This window comes from Diaphorina citri, unplaced genomic scaffold (assembly GCF_000475195.1).
Source record: "Diaphorina citri unplaced genomic scaffold, Diaci psyllid genome assembly version 1.1 scaffold759, whole genome shotgun sequence".
Taxonomy (NCBI): domain Eukaryota; kingdom Metazoa; phylum Arthropoda; class Insecta; order Hemiptera; family Psyllidae; genus Diaphorina; species Diaphorina citri.
This window is the reverse complement of record NW_007378192.1, coordinates 34,400-48,331: the sequence shown is the minus strand read 5'-3', so window position 1 is coordinate 48,331 and position 13,932 is coordinate 34,400. Positions and strand designations below refer to the sequence as shown.

Sequence of the window (13,932 nt, the reverse complement as noted above, 5' to 3'; positions counted from 1 at the left end):
TAAGCACTATTATAACCCTAATCCCGTTTAGTTCTTGAGGTGTGTCCAAACATAGTCGACCGGCCGTTCGATGACATCAATCGATATCGATTGAACCGCCTACACTGCCTCGACAACATAGTTTCACTCCGTCAATCGATAGATCGATACCGACGGCCATCGACTATGTGTGAACACAGCTTTACACCTCTGAGATAATCTGATGATAGGTATCTATACTTTTGATTTATACCGGTAATGTAGCGGCTAGCGCGGTGGACTAGGTTTGGTGGTTCGATTCTAATTCAAGAAAAATAATAATAATAATAATAATAATAATAATAATAATAATAATAATAATAATAATAATAATAATAATAATAATAATAATAATAATAATAATAATAATAATAATAATAATAATAATAATAATAATAATAATAATAATAATAATAATAATAATAATAATAATAATAATAATAATAATAATAATAATAATAATAATAATAATAATAATAATAATAATAATAATAATAATAATAATAATAATAATAATAATAATAATAATAATAATAATAATAATAATAATAATAATAATAATAATAATAATAATAATAATAATAATAATAATAATAATAATAATAATAATAATAATAAAATAAAAAATAGTGTGAACGACATTGAGCGACTTCATCCGCGACTCAGTTGTTATTTTTCTTCCTCCGTGTGATATTTTCCAGACCCTCAAATCTCTGCTGAAGTCAATCTCAGGACGTTCCTATGCCAGTGAAGCCACATTCGAAACCAAACCATTCAAACTACACAAGTTAAGTGAAGGACCGTCCAATAAAGTGACGGTCACTAAGCAAGATGCACTTCTCTACTACAGACAAATGCAGACCATCAGACGTCTAGAAACATCAGCAGGGAATCTATACAAGGAGAAAGTTATACGAGGTTTCTGCCATTTGTACTCTGGCCAGGTGAGTTCGTTTCTCCAAGAGGGAACGATGTAAGAAAAGGGTTTGATACAGGAAACTGTAACAAGAGCATTAGAGGGAACTGTAACAAGAGGATTTGGTAGAGGGGACTGTAACAACAGAGGTCTTGTCGTCTGTAACAGTGAAAAGAGGAGGGTAGGGTAAGAGCAAGTCAGCTGTTCCGAGAACGAACCTTACCTCTTCAAGATAAAGTTCGCTCCGGGTGGGAATCGAACCCGCGACCAAGCGCTTACAAGGTAGACGCACTACTGTCCAAGCTAACTAGTCTGGCAGGGATAAAGTTCAATATTTTGCACCTTCCTCACTCAAGAGATAGGCCAGCTTGGTTAGTGGTTAGTGTGGAGGGTAGCGTGTTTGCCTGGCAAGCGTTAGCTTTCAAGATAGCAACGAGTGTCCATGATAAAGTAAGTCTAATTAATGTATTGACCGTTGCAATGAACTCTCAAGAATACGTAAGACCTGTACTAGAGCTAACATGAGACTATAGACTTGAAGGTGAATGATACTGATTTTTTTTTTGAAATAAAAAAAATATTAAATTTATTCATACTGCAAGCGAGTCTTATTTCTTTCCCTCCTGGCATCATGTACTATTTTGTGAAAGTAGAAGCACACGGCCACATGGAAAGCAATCATACACGCAAGGAATATTGCCACACACATACAACCTGGAGTAACAATGCGGAGAGATCATGTTGAGGCCATCTTCTGTTGAACCATTTCCCTCAGATTATTCTCACTCTCCTTCAGATTCCGTTCTAGGTAGTTCTTGTTAGTCTGGAAGAAAAAGTAAAAACAATTTATTTTTTTGAAAGCAAACTCTGTGCTGAGTTGGTATTAAACTAGACTTGAAGACTTGCACAATGGGTATTCAACCTTGTAAGAATAACCAAATACCTAGCCATTTTTAGAGCAGGAACCAGTATAATGGCTTTTTTAGACTTTATATTAGATTACACGATTACAGAATGTTTTTATTCTCACTCTCCTTCAGATTCCGTTCTAGGTAGTTCTTGTTAGTCTGGAAGAAAAAGTAAAAACAATTTATTTTTTTGAAAGCAACCTCTGTGTTGAGTTGGTATTAAACTAGACTTGAAGACTTGCACAATGGGTATTCAACCTTATAAGAATAACCAAATACCTAGCAATTTTTAGAGCAGGAACCAGTATAATGGCTTTTTCAGACTTTATATTAGATTACAGAATCCACAAAAGTTATTGTTTTAAGGTTCACCACACATTCTCATTCTATTCTTACCTCAATATCTTTTATTTTCTCCTCATAGGATTTGACTTTCTTTTCTAGGTTAACTACAACTTCAGGATGAGGGGTTTTGATGAACATTCTTCCCACTGATTCATAAGTGTTAGTAGTTGGTTGCAGTCGCTGTGAATAAGGTGATGAAAATTTACAATTTTGATTGGATTATTTACCTATAATTATTTTTCTTCAACATATTTTTTGTCAGCTACCTATCTTATGACAGTTATAATTATGACTAATAAATCCCTTTATTCTATACCAACCAATTATTTTTTAGCCCAAGTTTTAATGTTTTCTATTCTTTTTATTGGGTTGTTTCATGCCCAAAGTTCTACACATGTATTGCGAGTCAGTCATGTAATGGATTTTGCTCATTTTAAAGGAAGGCTCAAGAAAGGAAATTAGAACTAAAGAACTCACTTTAATTTCAGTAAGAGTAAGCTGAGTATGGTGCTTGTTTTTCTTGAAATTCTCAACTTGAATATCTTGTATTTTCAGCTTTTGCTTTGTGTCCATCATTTTGATTTGAAGTTCTGCAAATGCCTGGAAAGATGTCAAACACAAAGTGTAAGTTGGGTTTGTATGTTAAGTAGGGGTAGACATTGTCCATAGGATACAGATTGGCCAGTTGTCTCATTTATGCAGCAAATTTAGATTCTCAATATTAAAAGCATGAGGCCCAGAAGGCAAAAACATAAATATGTCTCCTTTTCCTAAATGGTTCGGCCAATTTGAATAAAATCAGACCCTTGACAAATAAAGTGTGTCTGAAGGCATGTGATGTGTTCCAATCCTCTTGACCCCTAATCCTAACCAAACTAGCTAACTGGCAGTTGTTTTAAGGCTTGCTTCTATCGGCTTTGCACACAAGTTCAAAAGAATAAGCGAGTTATTAGATACAATGGTAGTGGATGTTGTATTGGTACTCCGAGTATCCGGATACTCACCTTATCTCCACAAGTGACCACAGTATCAGACACCTCAGTGGATATTAGGTCTCCCTTATGATTGATCAGGCTAGAGTTATTAGATACAATGGTAGTGGATGTTGTATTAGTACTCCGTGTATCATCCGTGCTGTGCTCAGAGTCCAGGTTATTCCTAGCGTGTTTACCAGAGAAACTAGAGTCGCTTTGTGTCCATCATTTTGATTTGAAGTTCTGCAAATGCCTGGAAAGATGTCAAACACAAAGTGGAAGTTAGGTTTGTATGTTAAGTAAGGGTAGACACTGTCCATAGCAGTGGCGTAGCGTGGTGTAAAGTCAAGTGTAAGGCGTGTAGGGCACTAATTTGTACTCACCTTATCTCCACAAGTGACCACAGTATCCGACACCTCAGTGGATATTAGGTCTCCTTTATGATTGACCAGGCTAGAGTTATTGGATACAATGGTAGTGGATGTTGTATTAGTACTCCGGCTTTGTGTCCATCATTTTGATTTGAAGTTCTGCAAATGCCTGGAAAGATGTCAAACACAAAGTGGAAGTTAGGTTTGTATGTTAAGTAGGGCTAGACTTTGTCCATAGGATACTATTTAAAGTCAATATTTAAGGGTATTTGAGTAAATTTTGAGTGTATGGCCGCCATACACGCCCTACATGGACGCTACGCCACTGGTCCATAGGATATAGATTGGCCAGTTGTCTCATTTATGCAGCAAATTTAGATTCTCAATAAAAGCATGAGGCCCAGAAGGCAAAAACATAAATACCTATGTCTCCTTTTCCTAAATGGTTTGGCCAATTTGAATAAAATTTAGCAAATATTCTCCTTTATGATTGACCAGGCTAGAGTTATTAGATACAATGGTAGTGGATGTTGTATTAGTACTCCGGGTATCATCCGTGCTGTGCTCAGAGTCCAGATTATTCCTAGCGTGTTTACCAGAGAAACTAGAGTCATCTTCATCTAGCGAACTTTCTTCATCTTCATCAGGAGCTGTAGGGGAAAATCGGAACATGATATGAGACAAGTTTTCTTTACTATACCGGTTAACATCGACTCGACACCTCTATAAAATACTCGATTATTTCAACTCCAAAATCCATTGTTTTTTTCTATCTTTCAAAGTACCTATATCCTATCTTATCAGAGGAAAAGATTATAGAAAGTGATCATTTCAACTACCCCCGGTCCCAATTAGTTGAAATAATCGAGGTTCTATTGTATGTTCATTGTCTAATCAAAGGATTTTGGTCGAATGAAAAAAGTTTATAGTGTGGACGTGTATGTCGATCGACCATCGTGTAGGTTTTATTATTACTATTACCTACCTACTGTTTTTAGAAAATATTAATTTAATGAAATTATACTCGTAGTGCAGGAAGCAAAAGCAACTATTCAGTTTTGGTGTGATACCAACAAAAGTCTAAAGAGGCTCTTCGAATGAAGAATCTCTAAATCTATAAGTTAAAGTCTGACTTACATTCATACTCATGCATGACTTGTACTGCTGCTAGAATCTTAGCGCGATGTTCTGGGTTCAATATCTTGAGATAGTTCAAATCCTCTTCCTTGATTTCACAGAATGATTCCAAATCTTCGTATCCGTTCAATACAAATACGGACATGTGTTCCTGTGAATAATAAACAGGAGATAATGATTTATGATCAGAGGATTGATTTTCCAGGGGAGGGGACGTTTCAGGGGCGGCAACAGGGGGAAGAACCACCGACTTTTGACACACCATATGAAAGACATTGAAAAATACAGTAGGTACTTTGATAGGGGTTTTAAGCTTTTAAGTAGGTAAATCCCATAACTTTGAAATTGGCTACTAGGTCATTTTCTAAAGTATGCACCAAGCGTGTCGGGAGACGCGCGAACGTCAAGAGTTCGAAGCGACACCCCCCGGTCTATACTAACACGAAACAGAGTTTCGATTTTTTTTTTGTCATTTTTACTTCTTTTACTTCAATAACATGAGAAGTCAGCTACATCATCATAGAAAGGACATTTTCTCTTGAAAATTTGGACCCAATCAGGCCTTAGGGGTTCCCTCTACACTGATCCACCAGTGTTTGGGGTATTGTGTGTAGAAACATCATCCTTACAGTAATTAATAATCCTAGTAATGACAAATGAATCTATTTCCACCAATCAGTAGTTGTGGGAGATGAATGAAGACCAAGAAATAGTAATCAGTGCATCTTACCTTCTTCAATTCCATGTCCACAGCTTTAGACATCTTGACTAGAATGCGAAATTGTAAGAGTTCAAAGCGAATATTTCCAAAAAAGTGAATGTAGTCTGGTGTCTTACAAACAATATATTGAAGCAGTTATTGAATAAAATCTGAATTTGTCTAAATTTGGGCAGAAATGCCAATTTTTAGCACAGATTGCCGGATTTGCCAGATTTTTTTTTTTCGAATTCGAATTTCAAAAAATTCAAATTACTTTTGTTTACATAATCGAAACTCACGTTTCGATATAAAAATCATCGATACTTGATTTCGATTATAGAAAAATATCGATCCCAAATTTTTAAAAAGCGCGCGAAATCAGCGAAGTGGATCATGCTTCGCAGTTCGCTGTTCGCTTCAAATCTACGCACGCACGTTACGATATAAATTCCATTTTTAGGTTAAGATTGAACCCACACTCTCCTGTTTACTAAACGACAGGGCGACATCCTATGCCTACGAGGTAGGTAGGTAGGTACCTATCAATTCATATTCAAATGAATAAATTTCTACTTCCAGAGTTCAATTTCCCTACTCTGTCCTCTGAATTTAAAATTACTGCGCTAGGTCGCGGGTTTGATTCCCGTCCAGGCAAATTTTAAATAGAGGTTTGTTCTCGGAACGGATGGGTTTCTCTTATCCAATCCCCGTTCAATATCTTATCTCTTATCTCCTTTTTCGATTTCCTTTCCGAAACTGCTCCAATTTCAGAACAATATATTCCGAGTGTACCTACCCTGGGAATAGAGGGAATTTGATAATAAAAAGTAAATAAACAACACATTCGGATTAAAATAAATTAATTTGAATTAATAATCTAGAAAATAAGACGAGTTTATTTTGTTCTAAAAGTAATAATTTGTTCTATGATACAGGATATTGGAATTGTTTTACATACGCTATGTACAAAATCATACTAACAAAATGTCTAAACTTGGAATTGAAATCAATGATGATAAAATAATGGATGTCCCACTGATACGAGTACCTACTGACTGTACACTACCCTGGTGCGGGGGGCGAGGGGGGTGGAACCACTATACTGTAAACACAAAGTATGATTATTGACTGAGAGTTCAACCAGATTCTCAATTGTATTCCTGAGACAGAGTGCGGTCCAGAATAGCCAGCCGCTCAGGCTGTGCCAAAAGGTCACCCGTCTAGATGTAAGCCACGCAGAACGATACTTAACTTTCGTGATTCGAGCAATTCAGTGCTGGCAACATATGTCTATTCTGTTTATCTTTCCTTCATAATTCTTAATTTGTAAACAAAATGGCCTAGAGAAAGAGAGTACTGTACTTACCGAGGAGTTCAATGTGATAAGATCTTCATCTGCGTAGTCAGAGCTATGTCCTGGACTAGCCATCGTATCACCTCCCTGATGACAAACATAACATATTTTAGTAATTACTAAGTGCAAGAATTGGGAGACAACACCTACGATACAAGGATGTCCTAAAGAGACAGATTGCCGCTCAGATTGCTCCTGAAACCTGGGAGGAAGAAACAAAAGACCGAGATAGTTGGCGGAGACTCACACACGAAGCAGTCACTAACTTTGAAAACGCCCGCCTGATATCCTTAGTCTAACGCCAGCAGCTGAAAACTCAGCCAAAACTTATCTACTCTTACACCTACAACGACCGTGGTGAACTGTTCTGCGCACCCTGCTGCAACCGCACCTTCAAGAACAAACTGGGTTTCACCAGTCATTACACCTACAACGACCGTGGTGAACTGTTCTGCGCACCCTGCTGCAACCGCACCTTCAAGAACAAACTGGGTTTCACCAGTCATTACACCTACAACGACCGTGGTGAACTGTTCTGCGCACCCTGCAACCGCACCTTCAAGAACAAACTGGGTTTCACCAGTCATTACACCTACAACGACCGTGGTGAACTGTTCTGCGCACCCTGCAACCGCACCTTCAAGAACAAACTGGGTTTCACCAGTCATTACACCTACAACGACCGTGGTGAACTGTTCTGCGCACCCTGCAACCGCACCTTCAAGAACAAACTGGGTTTCACCAGTCATTACACCTACAACGACCGTGGTGAACTGTTCTGCGCACCCTGCAACCGCACCTTCAAGAACAAACTGGGTTTCACCAGTCATTACACCTACAACGACCGTGGTGAACTGTTCTGCGCACCCTGCAACCGCACCTTCAAGAACAAACTGGGTTTCACCAGTCATCAGCGCTATCACCGTCGTCGTCTTACTCCAAACCCAACCGTGACAACTTGAGAAGAGATCGCTGTAATCGAAATCAACTAGGAGGATATCATCATCATCATCATCATCATCAAGTGCAAAAAGCTTCTACAAATGGGCATTTATCTCGAAACTACGCGACAAAATGTGACAACCGGGACCCGAACGGCAGGGACCCCTATATTACCTGCGATTGTAACAATCTACCTCTAAGCTAGCTCACCAGTCTGGAGTCTGGTGCTGGATCACAAAATAAAGGTTACCTAATACCTATTGTCTCAGCTTTACTGTTAAACTTGAGAAAACAAAATAGCCTTGGGTTCAAAATTTTGGCGTGTTAAGAAGTAACGAAGCCGAGACCTTCTGTATCAGAAGTGTAAGGTTATTGGCCAGCACCTGAGAGCTATGTCTAACTGATGAGTTCAAATAAGAACGAAACGCGTCTTAGGCTGCTCCCAGGTGTTGGCTAAATACCCTTGGGTTCAAAATTTTGGCGTGTTAAGAAGTAACGAAGCCGAGACCTTCTGTATCAGAAGTGTAAGGTTATGGTCAATGGGTCAATGGTACTTACATTACAACACCTCAGTCTATGATATAACTCAGTATCTATTTGGTCTGATCTGCTGGTTTCCATGGAAACTGATGAGAGTCGGGAGCTGACCTCAGTCTATGATATAACTCAGTATCTATTTGGTCTGATCTGCTGGTTTCCATGGAAACTGATGAGAGTCGGGAGCTGAAAAAAAAATGTAAACAAAAGATATTAGAGCCACGTGATAACCACCCAAGTAACACAATTTAGGCACCACAGAACATGTTGTGTGCCTGGCAATGTAACTGACTGAGACAGTTTTATCATTATCACGTTATCAGCCTCGTGAGAAAAGTTGAGCGATTGAAATCCCAGCTACAATATTCAAAGGTTTCAAAAGCTGGTGGGATTTGGGCATTTAGTTGAAAAGGTATTCTACCAATTTTTCCGGCGATTAAAAACGAGATAGTTCAAATCCTCTTCCTTGATTTCACAGAATGATTCCAAATCTTCGTATCCGTTCAATACAAATACGGACATGTGTTCCTGTGAAAGATAGGGGTTTTAAGCTTTTAAGTAGGTAAATCCCATAACTTTTAAATTGGATACTAAGGTCATTTTCTAAAGTATGCACCAAGCGTGTCGGGAGACGCGCGAACGTCAAGAGTTCGAAGCGACACCCCCCGGTCTATACTAACACGAAACAGAGTTTCGATTTTTTTTGTCATTTTTACTTCTTTTACTTCAATAACATGAGAAGTCAGATACACACTCCACTCACCTCCATATCAATGGTTCTCAACAGTTGTTCCAACGTCTTAGGCCGATGTTTATGCGTTGTCTGGCGAGATGCTTGATGTCCGCTCATCTGGTTTCCATTCTCAACAGTTGTTCCAACGTCTTAGGCCGATGTTTATGCGTTGTCTGGCGAGATGCTTGATGTCCGCTCATCTGGTTTCCATGGTGGTGACGTCCGTTATATTTCCTAGTGTAATGGTTCACCACACTGCCACCAGATGTCTCCAGTGGTACTAATTGAACGTTGATAAACTTGAATGTGCCTATGCGCTTGTGTTCATCATGTGCTAAGTAGCCTCGCCATAGACCACTGGTACACATTGATATCACATTGATTATATCACCTTTCTGTGAAATAAAATACAATACAAATGTCAAATGTGATTAATGAATGAACAAAGTAAGTTCTAAGTTTCAACTCGATTTTGGTTTCATTTGGTCGTCTGTTTGTTTTATCATAACTTTCGTACGGCTTTTGTCCGATTTTGACGAAATTTTGTCTGTAGGAGTCTGTTTTATGTTTTGCCATGATTAAAACCGTAAGGAAATTTGATGTTCATTAGATTTTGACTTGCCGGGGAGAAGCGCTACCGTGATTTCTGATTGTAGAATCGGTGGGATACATAAAGTACCCTGTAGGGGCCTCTTTTTCCCCCGAGCAACTTTTAAAGTTCATCGAACCAAAATACTACACTAGTTGGTTAGTGTTTACCTAGCCTCAACTTACCTTAAACTTGAGTGCCTCCTTATCATAGGGACTATTGGTATTATCTACTAGAGCTACTGCCCGTGTCATCACTACAGAGCTACTGCCACCTCCTAGAGTGGCTGCTGGTTTTCTATCCTCCAATAGAACTTGACTACCTGTGGGAGAAAAAAACATGATGAGATTAGGAAACTACATTTATTTTGTTTTAATTTTTAAACGAATTAAGTTGATTAGAAGTTTCAATCGGTGTTAAAACTTGGTTTGTTTTACTTTGTTTGTTAGCATAACACCCGAAAGGTTGATTCCATTTTGATGAAAATTGGCAAACATGTTTAGCACACAAGTCATTTTGTTCAGTAAATTTTGAACCAATCTACCCATTGAAGGCACCTTGGGCGAATTTTTCCGAGTACGTTTTCCAGTTTACTGATCCACTAGTATTTGTACATTATTATTTTTTTTAACTGTCGGGTTGCGCGTTTGAAATTCCTGTTCTAGTTTTGGAGCCAAATATGTTGGTACTTCCTTTCTAATACAGAAAGGCTGGGTAAATTTCAATAGGTACTTATACTTACTATTACTACAAGGGTTGGGTAAACGCTAATACTTACTACAAGTGCTGGGTAAACTCTCTGCGGAGCTATTGGACCGCGGTGCTCTTCCAGCATGCTGTTTCCTAGGATGATAATATCTGCCTGGATGTCTCCTGTATTTCTCCTCTCCCTTCCCTCCTCCCCCTCCTACCCTGGTGAAATATTCATTTCTCTACATCCAACATTTTCTAACCCTAAAAATATAAAACTCTCTCCCTCTCACTTTCTTTCTTACTCTCCTTTTCTACACACGATTTTTTGCTTAACAAGTTATGTATACCTAACGTTTCTTGGTCTCTCTCTCTCTCTCTCTCTTTCTCTCTCTTACAACACGCAGAAGAAAAATAAAATTTTACCTTAAATAATAATAAAACAAACCAGCTCCACTTCACTTTCTCTCTCTCTCTTTTTCTCTCTCTTTCTCTCCATCTCTCTCTCTCTCTCTCTCTCTCTCCATTCTATTCCAATAAGACCTTTCATGAAGGATTTGCTGAAAATTTATATGTAATACGAAGAAAAATGAACAAACAAAGAGAATTGTTCTATGGGGAAGGAGGGAGAGGGAGAGGGAGAGAGAGAGAGAGAGAGAAATAAAGAAGCTGGCAGGTACAGGTACATATATTACATCAGTACAGAGTAGGTACAGTACAGTATTTACCGTCTCTCTCTCCCTCTCATTTATTTTCTTCTCTCTCTCTCTCTCTCTCTCTCTCTCTCTCTCTCTCTCTCTCTCTCTCTCTCTCTCTCTCTCTCTCTTTCTCTCCATTCTATTCCAATAAGACCTTTCATGAAGGATTTGCTGAATATTTATATGTAATACGAAGAAAAATGAACAAACAAAGAGAATTGTTCAATGGGAAAGGAGAGAGAGAGAGAGAGAGAGAGAGAGAGAGAGAGAGAGAAATAAAGAAGCTGGCAGGTACAGGTACATATATTACATCAGTACAGAGTAGGTACAGTACAGTATTTACCGTCTCTCTCTCCCTCTCATTTTATTTTCTCACAATATAAAATCAAGAGAACCCCACAACACCTAATACAAGGTAGGTACATAATGTATACATTACGTATTTATGTACATGGGTATGTACATTTTGTATATTGTACAACTCTCTCGCGTTTTTTGGATCAAATTGATCGGAAAAAATATCTCGAGGAAAGTATAGTTGCCAACAGAAATGTCTCGAAATAATCAGAAAAAATCTACAAAAAACAAAGGGAAGTAAAAAAATCTCAGAGACTCATTAAAAAATGTTAGAAAGTACTGTTTGGTGTGTACTATACTTGATGCAGAGGGGAATAAAGTTCTACCTCTCATCCCCCTTCGCTTTTCTTAAATTTCGAGCAAAAAAAATAATAGTAATAATAATAATAAAGTTTCAGAGGAAAATTATGTGCAAACATAAAAAAAAAGTTTCTTATGGGACAAAAATGAAAAGTTCCCGAAATATGGAACACATAAGTTAGGTAGGTACCTATAAGTTTCAAGTTAGTTTATAAGTTTTGGAGTGTGTCGGTCGGCTAGCGGATAGACCTGTTGATTAGGAAATAAGAATAAGAACTAATAAGATTAGGAAATAGGTAAAATTATAAGATTTATAAATTATAATGTAATCCTTATCTATCTACGATTCATTAAAGCAAGTGATTTAAATGGTTCACTTTTTTTATATGATTTTATAGAGAAGATTGTCGGAGCCTGGCGGAGACGAAAACTTTGTCAGAGTAATTAAAACTGTGAGAAGGCGGCTTGATGAATGAGGTGAGGGGTGTGGAAATGCGGCTCTACGACAAAAAATACACTTGCAGTTCCGGCCAAAAAACAGCAAAGGCAGGCAAACAGAAGGAAATAACCCGAGTACAATGGACAAACCTTTCCTAGTGTTCTGGTTAGAGCAAATTGAATCCCAAGGAAAAATCTTAGAGAGAAAAATTAATCGACCTTTTCAAGAAAATCTATTTTCCAAGAAAATTTTGGAATCTACAAAAGGTTTCTTTTTGAAGAAGGCTTTGTACATAGCACTAACCTTATTTTACTTATTTATATAAAAATGTAAAGCGCCTCAAATAAAACTCCAGGTTTGTTCACAAATGGCAGAATATGATAAGTCAGCAAAACACTCGTCAGTAACTCAGTACACGGCATACCTTTGGTTTTCATTACAAGTTACAAGTCCCTACACAGGAGGCGTAAAAAATAAGTAGCTACTTTGTTCAATAGGGGGGCCATTTTAACTTATTGTTCCCCATTTGTTACAACGCCCCCCCTACAATCCAAGTTCATTCCAAGTCATTAATGTTATGGCTGTTGTTAAGGAGATTTAGGCCTTTGGGTGGCAGAACATGGGTGGCATACCCCCTCGCAATGGCGTTTGACCTGAACCAATAAATAAGTTTTACAACAGCTCTCGGCTATTGTTACTTTCTATTCTAACTACTTAAGTTTTTCTCCCCTCAGAGGTCATAAGATCTCTCTCTCTCTCTCTCTGGGGAAAGAAAAGGAAGAAGAGAATTAGAGAAAATGGAGAGAAAAATGAAGAAGGGGAACTACTTTCTATTCTAACTACTTAAGTTTTTCTCCCCTCAGAGGTCATAAGATCTCTCTCTCTCTCTCTCTGGGGAAAGAAAAGGAAGAAGAGAATTAGAGAAAATGGAGAGAAAAATGAAGAAGGGAAACGGAAGAGAGAGAGAGAGAGAGAGAGAGAGAGAGAGAGAGAGAGAGAGAGAGAGAGAGAGAGAGAGAGAGAGAGAGAGAGAGAGAAAGAGAAGGATGTAAGTAGAAAATATCGAAAGCGAGAGAGACTGAGAAAGAGATAAGAGAGAAAGAAAGAAAATGAGAAAGAGTTATGAGGAAGAAAGAAGGAGAGAGGGAGAGAGACTGGATCTTCAAGAGAATTTCGCGAGAAGAAAATCAAATTTGTTTCAATTTAGAACCCAACTCTTTTCTTTATTCCCCTTCTCCCCTCCTCCTCCTCCCTCTTTCTTCCCCCTATCTCCCTCCCTCCTATCATTATGTTTCATCCCAATCCCAAGTTGTATAATCTCTCTCTCTCTCCTATTCTGTTTCATATCTCCCATCGGGGCAGAATTGTTCTAGTTTTCATTTGAATTCCCACAAGTTCATTGGCATCAGTGCTGGATAGTGTAGGTGACCACCCCGGGTAAATCAGTCTCTGTTTCCCTAGAAAGCCTAGATTCCTAGAACAAGATTTTTTCCAACGTCTAAAGTCGAATCTGCAATTGCCAGATAAAATATTGGAGAATGACCGGAAGTAATATTTTTTTTTTTTTTGTCCAGATGTTTAATGGAGTGAACTGTATCGTCCCGAAAGCGAGAGAGAAGGAAGGACAGGATAAAGCCGGCGGTTCCGAGAACGAACATTATCCCATCAGGATAAAATTCGCCCCGGGCGGGAATCGAACCCGCGACCTAGCTCTTACAAGGTAGACGCGCTACCCTCCAAGCTACTAGGCGTAACTGACTGAGACAGTTTTATCATTATCACGTTATCAGCCTCGTGAGAAAAGTTGAGCGATTGAAATCCCAGCTACAATATTCAAAAGTTTCAAAAGCTGGTGGGATTTGGGCATTTGGGTACTTAGTTGAAAAGGTATTCTACCAATTTTTCCGGCCATTAAAAAGGACTG

General features: G+C 38.3%; 2 protein-coding genes across 2 annotated transcripts in view; both read right to left on the bottom strand.

Annotated features, from left to right (window-relative positions):
- LOC103511855 overlaps positions 1–13,932 on the bottom strand; it is a 42,507-nt gene that overhangs the window by 5,294 nt on the left and 23,281 nt on the right. Inside the window, exons 7-18 of the mRNA XM_026825482.1 lie at positions 10,303–10,436; positions 9,710–9,846; positions 9,150–9,330; positions 8,966–9,063; positions 8,647–8,730; positions 7,065–7,757; positions 6,736–6,810; positions 5,400–5,501; positions 4,670–4,820; positions 4,062–4,182; positions 3,531–3,644; positions 3,192–3,375 (exon numbers count right to left, since the gene is read on the bottom strand). Of these exons, the coding sequence (XP_026681283.1) occupies positions 3,192–3,375; positions 3,531–3,644; positions 4,062–4,182; positions 4,670–4,820; positions 5,400–5,501; positions 6,736–6,810; positions 7,065–7,757; positions 8,647–8,730; positions 8,966–9,063; positions 9,150–9,330; positions 9,710–9,846; positions 10,303–10,436 (2,074 nt within the window). The remainder of the gene's footprint in view (positions 1–3,191; positions 3,376–3,530; positions 3,645–4,061; positions 4,183–4,669; positions 4,821–5,399; positions 5,502–6,735; positions 6,811–7,064; positions 7,758–8,646; positions 8,731–8,965; positions 9,064–9,149; positions 9,331–9,709; positions 9,847–10,302; positions 10,437–13,932) is intronic.
- On the bottom strand, positions 6,963–7,627 carry LOC113468519. The gene is made up of 2 exons (XM_026825486.1): positions 7,151–7,627; positions 6,963–7,066 (listed from the first exon to the last, which is right to left on the bottom strand). The coding sequence occupies exons 1-2, from the start codon at positions 7,551–7,553 to the stop codon at positions 7,014–7,016; spliced, it is 456 nt and encodes a 151-aa protein (XP_026681287.1). The 5' UTR covers positions 7,554–7,627; the 3' UTR covers positions 6,963–7,013.

What these genes read in the sequence shown, in the direction of transcription:
- LOC113468519 (XM_026825486.1), bottom strand. Translation starts at nt 7,553, where the DNA reads ATGACTGGTGAAACCCAGTTTGTTCTTGAAGGTGCGGTTGCAGGGTGC. An exon ending in GTTCACCACGGTCGTTGTAG is followed by an intron (nt 7,067 to 7,150) that starts GTGTAATGACTG and finishes CGGTCGTTGTAG; the next exon opens with GTGTAAGAGTAGATAAGTTT.